Source organism: Periophthalmus magnuspinnatus, chromosome 10, assembly GCF_009829125.3.
Source record: "Periophthalmus magnuspinnatus isolate fPerMag1 chromosome 10, fPerMag1.2.pri, whole genome shotgun sequence".
NCBI classification, from domain to species: Eukaryota; Metazoa; Chordata; class Actinopteri; order Gobiiformes; family Gobiidae; genus Periophthalmus; species Periophthalmus magnuspinnatus.
This window is the reverse complement of record NC_047135.1, coordinates 24,544,703-24,557,682: the sequence shown is the minus strand read 5'-3', so window position 1 is coordinate 24,557,682 and position 12,980 is coordinate 24,544,703. Positions and strand designations below refer to the sequence as shown.

The 12,980-nt window shown below is 36.6% G+C and overlaps 1 protein-coding gene across 1 annotated transcript; it reads left to right on the top strand.

Moving 5' to 3' along the window:
• Positions 1 to 3,012: 3,012 nt before the first annotated feature.
• On the top strand, positions 3,013 to 12,903 carry ppid (peptidylprolyl isomerase D). The gene is made up of 10 exons (XM_033973800.2): positions 3,013 to 3,212; positions 4,201 to 4,341; positions 4,852 to 4,958; positions 5,038 to 5,226; positions 6,278 to 6,400; positions 7,875 to 7,981; positions 8,848 to 8,989; positions 9,080 to 9,166; positions 10,126 to 10,168; positions 11,980 to 12,903. The coding sequence occupies exons 1-10, from the start codon at positions 3,128 to 3,130 to the stop codon at positions 12,066 to 12,068; spliced, it is 1,113 nt and encodes a 370-aa protein (XP_033829691.1). The 5' UTR covers positions 3,013 to 3,127; the 3' UTR covers positions 12,069 to 12,903.
• Positions 12,904 to 12,980: the final 77 nt, after the last annotated feature.

Here is a 12,980-nt window from a genome sequence, read left to right as displayed (position 1 = left end):
AGTCCACTGACTTCTGAGTAGCTGATTCTTTTTCATTTGTTTTTAATTTGCTGAATCCTGCATATACCGCCAATTAAAAATAAAATTGGAGAACAAAGTAAGTAGAGAGTAGTGGACGTATGCCAGTGGTGGTGAAAATGGGTGAATCGGCAATAGGGCATCTTGAAAATAAGCGATTAAAGATTGCTCAAACATGCACAAATCACTCCAAATACAACTTCCAGAGGGTAAATGAGAAGGGTAAACAACTATAACATGATTAAAAGCTCTGAAATTTTGCAGAATAGGTTCGCTTTAATGCTTTGTCATAGCTGTTGGAAACTAGACGGTGTAATCCCTCATCAGAGCGTGATAGCAATTATTTTAACTTCAAACTAAAAATTGGATTTTATGTCCAGACAGTTACTAGCACTTTCTTATACTTGACTAGTAGTTTCCCGAAATATGTTTTTACTTTTTTTTTTTTTTTTTATCACAATAAGTTGTAAGCTTGACATCATTTCGAAGTAATGTTACTTTTACTTGAGTATATTTTTTGACTTCCCTACCAGCCTCTGTTGTTGCAATGTTACGGCTATTTTGGGACCTGTGGAATAGGAATGGCACCGACTCATAATGTTGGCATATGGTATAAAGTTTGCTACTGCCTACTACTACCATGTCACACTATCTTTGCCAAAATATGTAATTTTTTATTTAATTACTTTATGTATTATCATTTTAAGGGCTGTTATAGTATATCCTTTAGTCTATTGTCTTTTAATTATATTTCCCCATTCAAACAGATACCTGAAGCATTAGCATTTCTTAGATGCATGGACCAAACCTATGGATCTCAACTTCGCTCTGGTCCCTGGAAGAAAATTTTCCATCCATTTTTCTCACAAACTTTTCCAAAAACTCAAATATTAAGAGTTCAAAGGCATTGCAGAGGCCAGCCAGCTATGTGGTAACTAACGTCTCTAATGTGGTTGTTTTCAGTCCAAAAAGCACATTTAAAATACAACTTAGCGGTTTATAAAGTTTATAAACAGATTTTACCTACAATTATAGGTCTTGTGGTTTTTGAAACTCATATTATTATTATTTATTTTTATTTTTTTTTCCAGAAAGTCTATGGGAAAACTTAATGAGGAATGTATTTCCGGAATCAGGGGGTGGGTGGTAACTGTTGAACTTCATAGATGTGACCATTTTACCTGTAACATTAACAAAATACTTTAACATATAGTACATTTATTGGTCTTTTTATACGGATATCATGGGATAAAATATAATAATATTTAATTTTTGTGACAGACATTAAGTATTACTAGGGCCTTCAAAGAGTATTTTGCATAGGTCCTGTTTCTGAGCCCTTAAAAATGTGTTTGATTCCAGGCACCACTTTTCTATTAGCTTTTCCACTTAACAGTCAAAATAGTTGCTGCTTTACATAAGTACTCTCTGGAAGGCACCGGTTCATCCTTTGTATATAAGTTGTATAACCCTGGTTCACCAATATTCTTGAAGGTGTAGCAAAAGCAAACAGATATGAATCACCAATGCTGCGATGTGATGCAATCTTAACTCCTCTATTTTGCATAATTCTCCGTACTGTTACCTGAAATAAACTTGAAGAGCATAACAAAACTATATACAGGGTTAGGCTTAGACAGAAATGTATTCTCTGCACCTTATTGTAAAAGTTCCATGTAATATACGTAGGCCATTATTTCCATCTTGCCCACAAAACAGAAAATTGTGTTACCAGATAAATCAAATCTCTCTTCAGGATCACATAGACTCTAATCCTGCCCAAGGCTAAAGCAATCCCCTTCATTCTTGTCTGCTCAAGATAACTGTTAAATTTGTTTACTCCAAGAACAGACACCAATTTTAATGTGATAAGACACTACATTTTGGGACGTGAGTTTTAATTTCCTCAAAACTCCATCAGTGCTACTAATGCTGTCAAAAATCACACTTTCTCCTGAATATTATTGGGCTCATATTTCTGTCTGTGGGTTTTGTGCCTACGTTTAAACAAAATTGGACTAATTGATTTTACCGTGGATCCTACAGCGTTTCAATATTGTGAGAAGGTATTGGATTCAGTCTGATTATTTTTGCATATTATTCTCTATGTGGCAGTGGCTCAGTGGTTACAGTGCTTGTACACCAACCCAAAGATCAGTGTTTTGAACCTTATAGCAACCAAGACAAAGTTATATACTCTCATTGTGTCCTTGAGCAAAGCGCTTCACCCACACTGCCTACTACGTGTGAACGGGGTGTGTGTGTGTGGTGGTTGGTGGTGCTCTGAGGGAGTGATGGAGCGATAATCAGTATATTGCACATGATATATCACTATTTTTAAGAACCAAATGCGTTTTAACAACCGCATTTTTTCCACAATATGTAACTCTTTTGCCTAAAAAATAAACTTGTATGAAAGCATGTTTTTTTTTTTTTTTTGTTTTTTTTCATTTTGGTTGTGTTTGTCGCTCTGAAAAACATGCGTCCTTACTTGCATCTCCACAAACCTGACTCTTTTTTTGTCTGGAGAAGGGCCATGGCAATGTTGTTTCTTCCATCTTCCACAGTATGGCCGAAAACATATATATCTCCATGAAGTATGGGTTTAACTTTCTACTTCTATGGGGTCATGCCAGTGCCATCCGTAAAGTTAAGCATTGTACCTTTAAACCACTTGTACAAACTTAAGATGAAATGGCCTACACTAATTTGTCTAGACAGTGGAGTTTTATAATACTTGCACCTTTTTGTAGATTTTAAGATTCATTTTAACACCCTAAACACTGGATCCACCCAGTTTACGTAGTACATTTTCCATACATTTTACAATTAAATAAGATGAGTTGCTTTTTTACTCTTCACCATTATAAATAGGCCAGTTATTTTAGAAGCGAATGTGACAACTACACATATTTTCACAATAAAATTCTCATTCATAATTTCTTACATCTCCTTGTGTGCGTTTTTCGTTGTGGGCTCTTACTTTGAAGTGCCGAGACCGGAAGCGCCGTGTGTTCCCATTCATCCTACCGGTGCCTGTTCCTCTTGCTAGCCTAGCTTCATGGTTAGCTCTCAAACTAGTGACTGAAACATCCACATTCTCCGCAAAATGTCTCACGCAGTGCCCACAGAAAAGCCCTCAAACCCCACCAACCCCCGGGTTTTCTTCGACGTAGACATCGGAGGCGAAAAAGGTGAGAATGTGTAAAATAATCTCCACGGGATGAGCTATTTTGGGCCAGTTTACGTTAGCTTCACCACCGTAGTTAGCCCCATTCATTGTAATAACTTGTGCATATGTAGCTTTTAGATCATCAGTCACATTTTCCACTATGCAATTACATTTTTAGTACTAATAGTAATCATTTGTCTCATTGTTTGTCGTTACTGGTCACAATTGAGATTGCAACTAACCACGTGTAGTTGTTTTGTGATGCGTTACATTGTCACAAAAGGTGCTGTTTATCTGTGAATATAAACACAATGATAACCCTGATATGTACATATAGATTGGCATGTGGCTTTAAATATACTTGATTTATGTTCATTGTGAAGCCTCTGTTGGTACTTTTCATTGTGTAGTAACTTCTAGAAGCTTCATTTGGTAACTTGAACCTTAACCCTTGGCCCATCTGTCCCCTTGCTATGTTTGACTTGGGTTACAACTTAACAATGCTCAGTTTGTTATATAATATCTTTTCTTATTTAAAGCCACAGTATGTACGTTTTCTGGCAAAAATAGACTCAAATAAAAGCTTGTTTTTGTGGATGTTTTTAATGGGTTGAAACGATGGGGCCTTTCTGTGAGCTGGTTTGTATCTCCACAAACTTCCATACCTCTTTGTGGCCAATAATGCTAAAATACAAATTGGTGTTTGGTGTCAATAGCTAAATTAACACAAGCCACAAGATGTACTGGGAAAGGCTTTCAAGGGTGAATTAATGAGTGTTTGAAAGTACGCATCAATGCCATAGTGCCATAACAAGTGTCTCCTATTAATAGAGACTATGGTGGCTCGCCCATTGTCTAAAACAAACTGAACAACAGATAGAATGTCATTATATTATGGCAGCACAATCCCAATCTCATTCAAATTAGTCTATATTGGTAAAGGTCTATCTGTTGGAAAAAACTTGACTTAGTTTTTCAGTTCCTGACCTCTTGATTTGGGTTGTCCATAGTGGGGAGGATAGTCCTGGAGCTGTTTGCTGATGTGACTCCTCGGACAGCAGAGAACTTCAGGGCCCTGTGCACTGGAGAGAAGGGCACCGGAAAATCCACAGGGAAACCTCTGCACTTCAAAGGATGCCCCTTCCACAGAAGTAAGTGGCACACACTACATCTACTGCACACATTCAACACATACATCTCAATGGCTAGAGTGTATAGACTATAAGTTCACACAGAGAGTTTGTAGGATTTTAACATTTAAAACATGTATTTATTATTTTATGTGGCAGTTTACTTCATTATATATCAGGTTACAGTACTGTGGATAACCTAATTATATTTAAGATAATGTTAAATAAGGTAATGATAAAATTACATAATTAAAACAACCTATTATTAAACATTACCAAACAATGTCATTCAAAAGAAATATTGAATTATTGTTACCATTTTCATATTCCCAAAAGTTATTTATAATAATAAAAAATGTTCACTTAACCCTGAATTGATATCCTGCAAATAGCTCAAAAAGTATCCCTAAGGGCCTGTTTAAAGTATTTAGATGGCAATGTCAGACATTTAAAAAGTCCGACTTGTAAAGCTAGCACGCTCAAATAATGCTGCCCAGTGTAAACTAACAGTGTATCATGTGTTTTTGGCAGTTATTAAGCAGTTCATGATCCAGGGAGGCGACTTCTCCAATCACAATGGAACTGGAGGAGAGAGCATTTACGGAGACAAGTTTGAAGATGAAAACTTTCACTACAAGGTAACACACAGACTTCATACAGTGTTCAAGTGATATACACTTTCTAGTATTGACTAACGTACTGATTCCTGATTTACAGCATGACAAAGTTGGGCTGCTGAGCATGGCTAACGCAGGTGCCAACACAAACGGCTCCCAGTTCTTCATCACCACGGTGCCCACACCTCACCTAGATGGCAAGCACGTGGTCTTTGGACAGGTGCTCAAAGGGATGGGAGTGGTCAAGATCCTGGAGGCCATCGAAACGAAAGAGGACGCACCAGTACAGGTAATACTGATACTTTAAACCGTCATGCCACAAATGTAGAGGTTGGCCCGGTTCAAATCCCGCTCTCGACATAAACATCATTGGTTGAGCGGTCAGATCCACTGATCCATAGGTTGGCGGTGCGATTCTAACTCACACAGATGAATGCTGTCGTTGTGTTCTTGGGCAAGACACTTAACCCACCTTGCCCTCAGTGTCTGCGTACACTGGTGTGTGAAGGTGTGTGTGAATGGGTGAGTGGTTCCTTGTTGTAAAGCGCTTTGAGTGCCTTGAAGGTAGAAAAGCGCTATAGAAAAATGTGACCATTTACCATTTATTTTAAAGTTTTGTTTGAGGATGATTCATGGCTGCATAGTCACCAAAAAAGTATTCATCAATCTTGCCATGTGCAGGCTCCTCACACACGACAATGAAGTAAACAGCCTAATTCTTAACATAAGCTGAACAATATCTAGTATACAACTTATCATGTCGTGCTGTCATGATACATGAACATGTGAAACTCTTATTTTGATAGAAAGGAAGGTTTCTTTTCTGATGGAGGCTCCATCGCCTCCATGCTTGTCTCCATGAAGATGTTATTGCTTTGCCAATTTTGTTCCACACAGTTGGAACATTGTCTCCATGGAGAAAAACAATTTTAATGCTACTTTATCAACAAGCATGGGATACAATCAAACTGAGTTGCAGGTCAGATCTGTGGAGTTTTTTCAAGGTATTTTTTGACCAATAAAAACCCCTTTAATTGTATAAATGCAAGATATACAGGTGCTGTATTCCAGGCAAAGCATAACATTCCTATGGAGACCAGCAAATGGCATACTGCCTGCCAGTAAAGTTACATATTGCGTTGTATTTATTACTAAACTGTAGGGATTATCAGATTTTATACTTTAGATGTTTGAGTAAATGTTGCATAAAATTGCAACCATTAAACCTGTGTAATATTGTACCTTTTTAATGTTGCAGTCCTAATCTTGCAGGAACTCTGAAGCAAATCTAAACATCTACTTGGAAGTGTCCTCCTCTGACATTGCGCCTCTCTCCACAGCCTTGCATCATCTCAGACTGTGGGGAGCACAAGGATGGGGACAGCTGGGGGGTGGAGCTCGACGACGGCTCGGGGGACACGTACCCAGAGTTCCCAGAGGACGCAGAGGTCGACTTTAAAGATGTGAGTTCTGCTCTAATCTGACAGTGACTCTATATTTACACACACAGAGAACTCCAAGTGCACTTCACAACCACGAGACATTCAGGGGCATTTGATTTTTAGACATGCGACACACTGTGTTACAAGTTATTTGCTCTCCACAGCACAAATAAGCACATTTTAAGGTCCGGTAGTTTTTTTTTTTTTTTTACGTAACGGTCCAAAAGAATGAAACAACATGCGCGAGTAGTCTGTGATTGCTGCTGATGTAAAATGAGTACATGTCTGTTTCTTACCTCGTGCAGTTGAATGCCTCTCCTAATCTGCACCTAATGTAAATCGGACTGTGCTGTTACATGCAGTCCGTATTGACTTCTTGGTTTAAATTAGTCTATGCCAGTTATCTGGAGTACATGTAAACGTAATCTTCTCCAGCAGCACTCACTGAAATCTAGTGTCTGTGTCTGTTTGATTTAAAGAACAAAGATTATTTGAGTCTGAATATCAAAGTCTGCAAATACTGAAAGCAACAGCTCGACTCCAAGTAAACAATTCCAAGACCTTGTTTCTCAGAAGTGGATTAGAGAGAGGGAGATGTTTGTAGATTCCTAACTGTGTGTGTGTGTTTGTTTTTTTCTGCTCTTCAATTGAATGTTTTTTGGGGGAAAATTTAATGAATTGGAATTTAAGGTGGAAAAAAGGAGAAAAAAATATTCATGCATAGGGTTGAGCGATACTATAAAATTAAGGCAGATTTTATTTTATTTTTTTACAGATAATAAATATGGCTTTCAATATAAATTCCATGAACAGAAATTATACAGGCACAAACATAATACAAATGTATATGGTTAGATTTATATGTATAGTACATAATCAGATTTCTTTCTCCAAATTCTGAACTCTGCTCCAAGCCACACGCTTTTACTTACAGAGGATTGGCTGTAGACCTCTCCATTAAAAGACACAAGTTGAGCATTGACCAGTAGAATCTTAAATGTATGTTAAAACTGTAATAATTGTGTAGCCCTAGTGGCAGAAATGAGGAATTAATTCAAAATGTAAAATGCAATAGAAGTAAATACAAGTAAATAAGTAATGGTACCTAGGATTTATACTTGTTTGAAAAAAGTGATTGCTGCTTCCATAACTTAAGAAATGCCAGGTTTAAAATACAGCGCTCGACAGTGCCGCATTGAAAACAAGAAATGTTTATTTATCTTATCTATCTCAAGATGACATTTTACATTGCAATACATCTCTGCAAGATATGTTGGCGCAGGTGCCTGCCTTTTTCACAATGTAAACCTACACCATACATTTTTTAAAGAGATTTATTTACTACTTAGATTAGATTATATTAACAGGCCAAAGCGTTGTTACAATGTTGTGCCAGTATTTCTTGAGGACACATGAGGACACACAGGGTATTTTATTAGTGCATGTATTATTTCATTTCAGTAATGTTTTTGCAAATTTCTTGTCCACTTTTCAGGTTGACAAAGTTCAAAGTGTGGCTGAGGATCTGAAGAACATCGGAAACACTCTTTTTAAAAATCAGGACTGGAAAGGTGCTGTCAAGAAATACAGCAAAGCACTCAGGTAACCCTTGCCCCCACTTTGCAAAAAATACAAATAAAAAATACCCAAACATTTCATCCTCTGTCCTTGGGCAGCCCACCTTGTTTATCTTACCTGGAGACATGCTGCGCGCTTTGATGGTTCAGAATGAATAAAAATGTTTTTCAACACAGTTTTAGCACTTTTTAACACACATAAATTAAGCTATTAAACTATACCCAATTTGTTCCTGTCTCCAGTTTTTAATTATTTGCAGTTGGTGCCAGATAGAGTTATAGTTAGTGCGTGGCAAATGTAAGGTAGGAAGTAGGTGTTAAATCTGTATAACTTGTTTCTAGCTTTTACAAACCCTTTCACACATCACTAGTACCGGTAATGCATTCGTTGCTAGGCACGAAGATGGTGGATTTTGAGACTTTCATTTTTCACATTTGATACTAATATTTGTTGGACACTGGGCAACATCAGTTTGGCAATTGGTTCTTTTCTCTACCCCATATTATCCACAATGACATAATTTACTCTCACGTGATTATACAATGTTTATTTTTTTAGTGCTTTGGAGATTTTGATGAATAAAATTTGACCAGTTCAAGCTATACGCCAAAAGAGAGCATATACAAATGACAAGAATTTTTAATGAAAAATCACAAAATGTATATTCTAGTCTCATTTAGTTTTAAAAACATCCTATCTTAAATGATAAAATGGCATGTGTTGCAGTCTGCCTATGGTCCAGACAGGAATAATTAAAATAGTCAACAATTGTTTCAGTAGTCAACTTGTCACAATATTCTGATTGATTGTTTTAGCCTTACATAACTGTTTAATCTTATATCATTAAAATGCCATAACCTCCCTCTTTTTCCCTCTTTTTCCTTGTGTAGGTACCTTGAGTTTGGAGGAGACGAGTTTGACGAGGAGATCCAGAAGAAGCTAGAGCCCGTAGCCCTGAGCTGTTTCCTCAACACAGCGGCCTGTAAGCTCAAACTGCAGCTGTGGCAGGAAGCACTGGACAGTTGCACCGAGGTACCATGACAACACAATACTTTTAATGCTAGTCCTGTAAGAGGTATTTAAAGTGAACACATTTTTACTCCATGTTGTCTTGTGTCCCAGGCTCTGGAGTTGGATAAGAAGAACACAAAAGCACTTTTCAGGAGAGCACAGGCGCATGCAGGGCTAAAGGACTTCAGTAAAGCTATGGTAAGGTCTACAATCAACTGAAATAAGTTCACTGTTTGAAATAGTCTCTGGCTTCTTAAAGACTATAACCTTTCAGGTGTATGGTCAGTCGCTTGCTGTTTCTATGGAGATGTTATTTCTTTGCTTGGAATGCCCCACAGTATAGCAATAAAAGTATCTGTTTTGTCTTTATACAATTATAATGGTTTCTATTACTAAGAAAAAAGACCTTGAAAAACATGCATTTTTCCTCAGGATCACATCCACAGATGTATTATGATTCTAAGAACAGAATAATAATGGCATCTCCATGGAAACAAAAAACTAAGGTGGTGACCTTTGTACCAGAAAAGTTTTACTTAAACTAATTAGCTTGCTAATTAATTACACAAAATTGATTGTTGTGAGCTTTAAGCCGTGTTATAATGCTGTTACATACTCAAAAACATACCCAGAGTTGTGGTTCATTTCATTCACACATGTTTCAGTAATCTTGGTTTATGAATATGTCTACGCATGTGTTTACCTTTTGTTCAGTAGAGATAGTCAATTCCAAGGGTGAATTATTCAAATGATTCTAGTGAAGGTGAATGGAGTTTTAAAACACAGTGGGGCACTTCCTGTATTACCACATAACATCACAAGGTGGAACATAGTTTACTGTCTCAGAGAAGAAATCAGCTCACATACAGAGGGTTTTGCTTGTTAATCAGGCGTGAATGAAGCAAAACACAATTCCATGTATATTTTTGATGGAGAATGGCTTTATAACATACATCAGAAAATGGCGTAATATAGGCCCTTTTAACAGCCATATTCCTCATCACAAAATTTTCCAGTATTGGACAGCACTACTTTATTACAAAATGAAATCACTGCACACTCTCTGCTGCTAATAATAAAGTGCCGCCTGCTTTTATTGATGATTGATGATTTTGCATCTCCATAATTTACCATTATCCATGTTAATGCTTTAATAGGAGGACCTGAAGAAGGCTCAGGAAATCACACCAGATGATAAAGGTGAGACTATTATATCGAAAATAACTTACAAGTTTTGCCAAGTTTTAAAATCGTTTGTGTTGATTTTCAATTGTTAAAAGGATGAATAGAAGTATCTATTATTATCCATCACAGTAGAAAATGGTGACTGAATTCATGTTGTACTGGATAATGAATTACATTGTTTAGTAAATACTTTCCCATGAGGTCTGTACAAATCTTTGTCTTTAGATTATATGGCAGGTTACTGTAGAAGCAGATACTGTTGGGATACTTTAGGAGCTATATTGTCACTACGCTTACACTACCAGTCAAAACTTTGGACACACTTTGTTTCTTTATTTTCATGACTATACATGAACACATATGGAATGCAGTAAAGAAACTCAAAACATATTTTAGATGTTTATATTTTTAAAAATCACCGTTGCATTGATCACTGCTTTTGATGCACACCTGTGAAGTGAAAACCATTTCAGGAGACTTCATCAAGAAGCTCATTGAGAAGGCCAAGGGTTTGCAGCTCTGTCAGCAAAGCAAATGGTGGCACCTTTGAGGATTTGAACACAAAATATTCAAACAAATTTAGTTATTTAATGTTTCCTTTATTACTTAATTCCATATACCTTGCATCATAAATTTGATGTTTTCTTTGTGTATATAAAATGTAAAAAGTAGTTGACATACAGGAAAAACTAAAAGTGAGAGAGAGTGTCCAAACGTTTGACTGGTAGTGTAAGATGTGGTAAGTTCATAACGCCTTCGTTCCAATTTAGAACCCGCGCCACCTGCTCTTGGTCATTTTTTTTGCAAATCTTTCCCGGCCTCCTGACCCCGAGATATTTTAATCTGGAGTTTATTTGCTGCCGGCGAGAAGATAAGCCCTATCTGTCTATTCCAGTCTCCATATACTTTCTGGAACCTGTCTTAGTGAGATAGAAACAGCCAAGTGAGCATGACACCAAGCGACACATGGGAGACGACACTGCAAGGGAACAGGAAAAAAAAAATGTATTACACGATTTTCCATCAGTTAATGTTTTCATATAAATAATGAAAATTATGTGTAAAAAACAGTTCAAATTGCACATATTTAGGACATATAGCTGTGAAAATGGACAGAGCCAGGTTTCAATTGTATTTGAGTAAACTAGATTTGAACAAAAATTGGCCAAAAAATCACATTTTGCCCAATTTTTTTAGTTAAAACTTGGATAAATAAGCCTTAAATTAACCAAAATAACCCCAAATACTTCTGTATATAATAATTCTGTAGGTGCTACTTTAAAGGTGATCTTTTTATGCCTATGGGAGAAAAATGCATTTCGAGAAAATGACCTGAGTTTCCAAATGTCCGATATACATCAATGGATGCAAAATGATTAAATGAAATAATAAAACATTTCCACATGAACGCTTATTGTTGACAGCAAAATGATGAAGAAAAAAACTTGCCAATACTTGCTCAAATAAGTAACTACTAGTTTCAATACTAAAGTCACATTCACAGGACAAAAATTAACTTTTCTTAAATAGCTTTAGAATGATCTTGAAGTGTATCAGATGTATAAGATCACATATACTATACTCCCATGGATTACTATGGAACATACCTGGACAAATGAAGGAATACACAGAAAAAATACTATTATTTAATGTTGACAGTGACATTCTGTTGTCTAAAGAATGTTTTTAATTATGATCATGTTATCGGAATCAGTATTGAGTATCAAGTCTAATCTTTAGTTTAGTTTGAAATTTTAGTGTTGTGATAAAACTCTAGCCTGTAGTGTCCCACCTTAAAACTAACACAATCCATTTCCCCTTTGCAGCAATCATAGGCGAAATGAAGAAAGTCCACCTCAAGATCCAGGAGGAGAAGGAGAAAGAGAAAAAGATGTTTGCCAAAATGTTTGCGTGATTTCAACGGTTTTGGAATTAGTGGGAAATTCCTGTATGCACTGAAGTATCCTGTATTCACCAAATGTCATGTTTTGATACGGTTTCTCTAAAAGTCATGTTTTATTTATGTTTTTACAGAGTTCATTCAAACACACGTACAATGGAATTTCCTTTACGATATGACACATTTTTAATCTAGTGTAGTTCCAAAATAAAAATATGTATTAAGATTTAGACATCTTTAACCGTTTACAATTCAAATTTAAAAGTACACTGTGTAACTTTTTTAGAGGAGGGTGTAGAGCGCCACTTTGTCTCCATTGAGATATTATTGCTTAGTCTTGAATGTTCAACTGTATGGCATGATGAACATCTCTTCTGACATTTAATTTCAGGGATGTTTTTATTGCTCAAAGATACTTAAAACATGCACTCTTTCTGTGAGCGGCGACACCTCTCCATAGATCTGACCTGTAACTTGGCCCAATGGCACCACTCGCATGCCTCCAGAGAGATGGACGAGTTCAGTGCTCCTTGGCGGCACACAGGCGGCATTAAGTTCACCGGAGAAGTTACACAATGCACCTTTAAGAGAATTGGAACTTTAGATGTTAGTTTTCATAGCTACATTTTCCCCCATTTTATCTGATACTCTAAGCAGCCAAGTCTCTAAATGCAAATTGCTCTGTTTTGTGCGTCGTGTCCCTTTCAGAGATTGGTTAAATATAGAGCACCATAAATATATATTCTTGGGAACACACTAGATTAAAATAGGGAAAAAAGCAAAATGTATTGTACTGTAACACTGACAACATTGTAAAACAAAGTCTGCAATAAATGTGATGAAATGAAAATCTCATTGGTCATGTTTGTCAAATACAGACTCCATTTTGTATCTGTTTTTCCAACATTCCTATGAAATAAGGCAGCC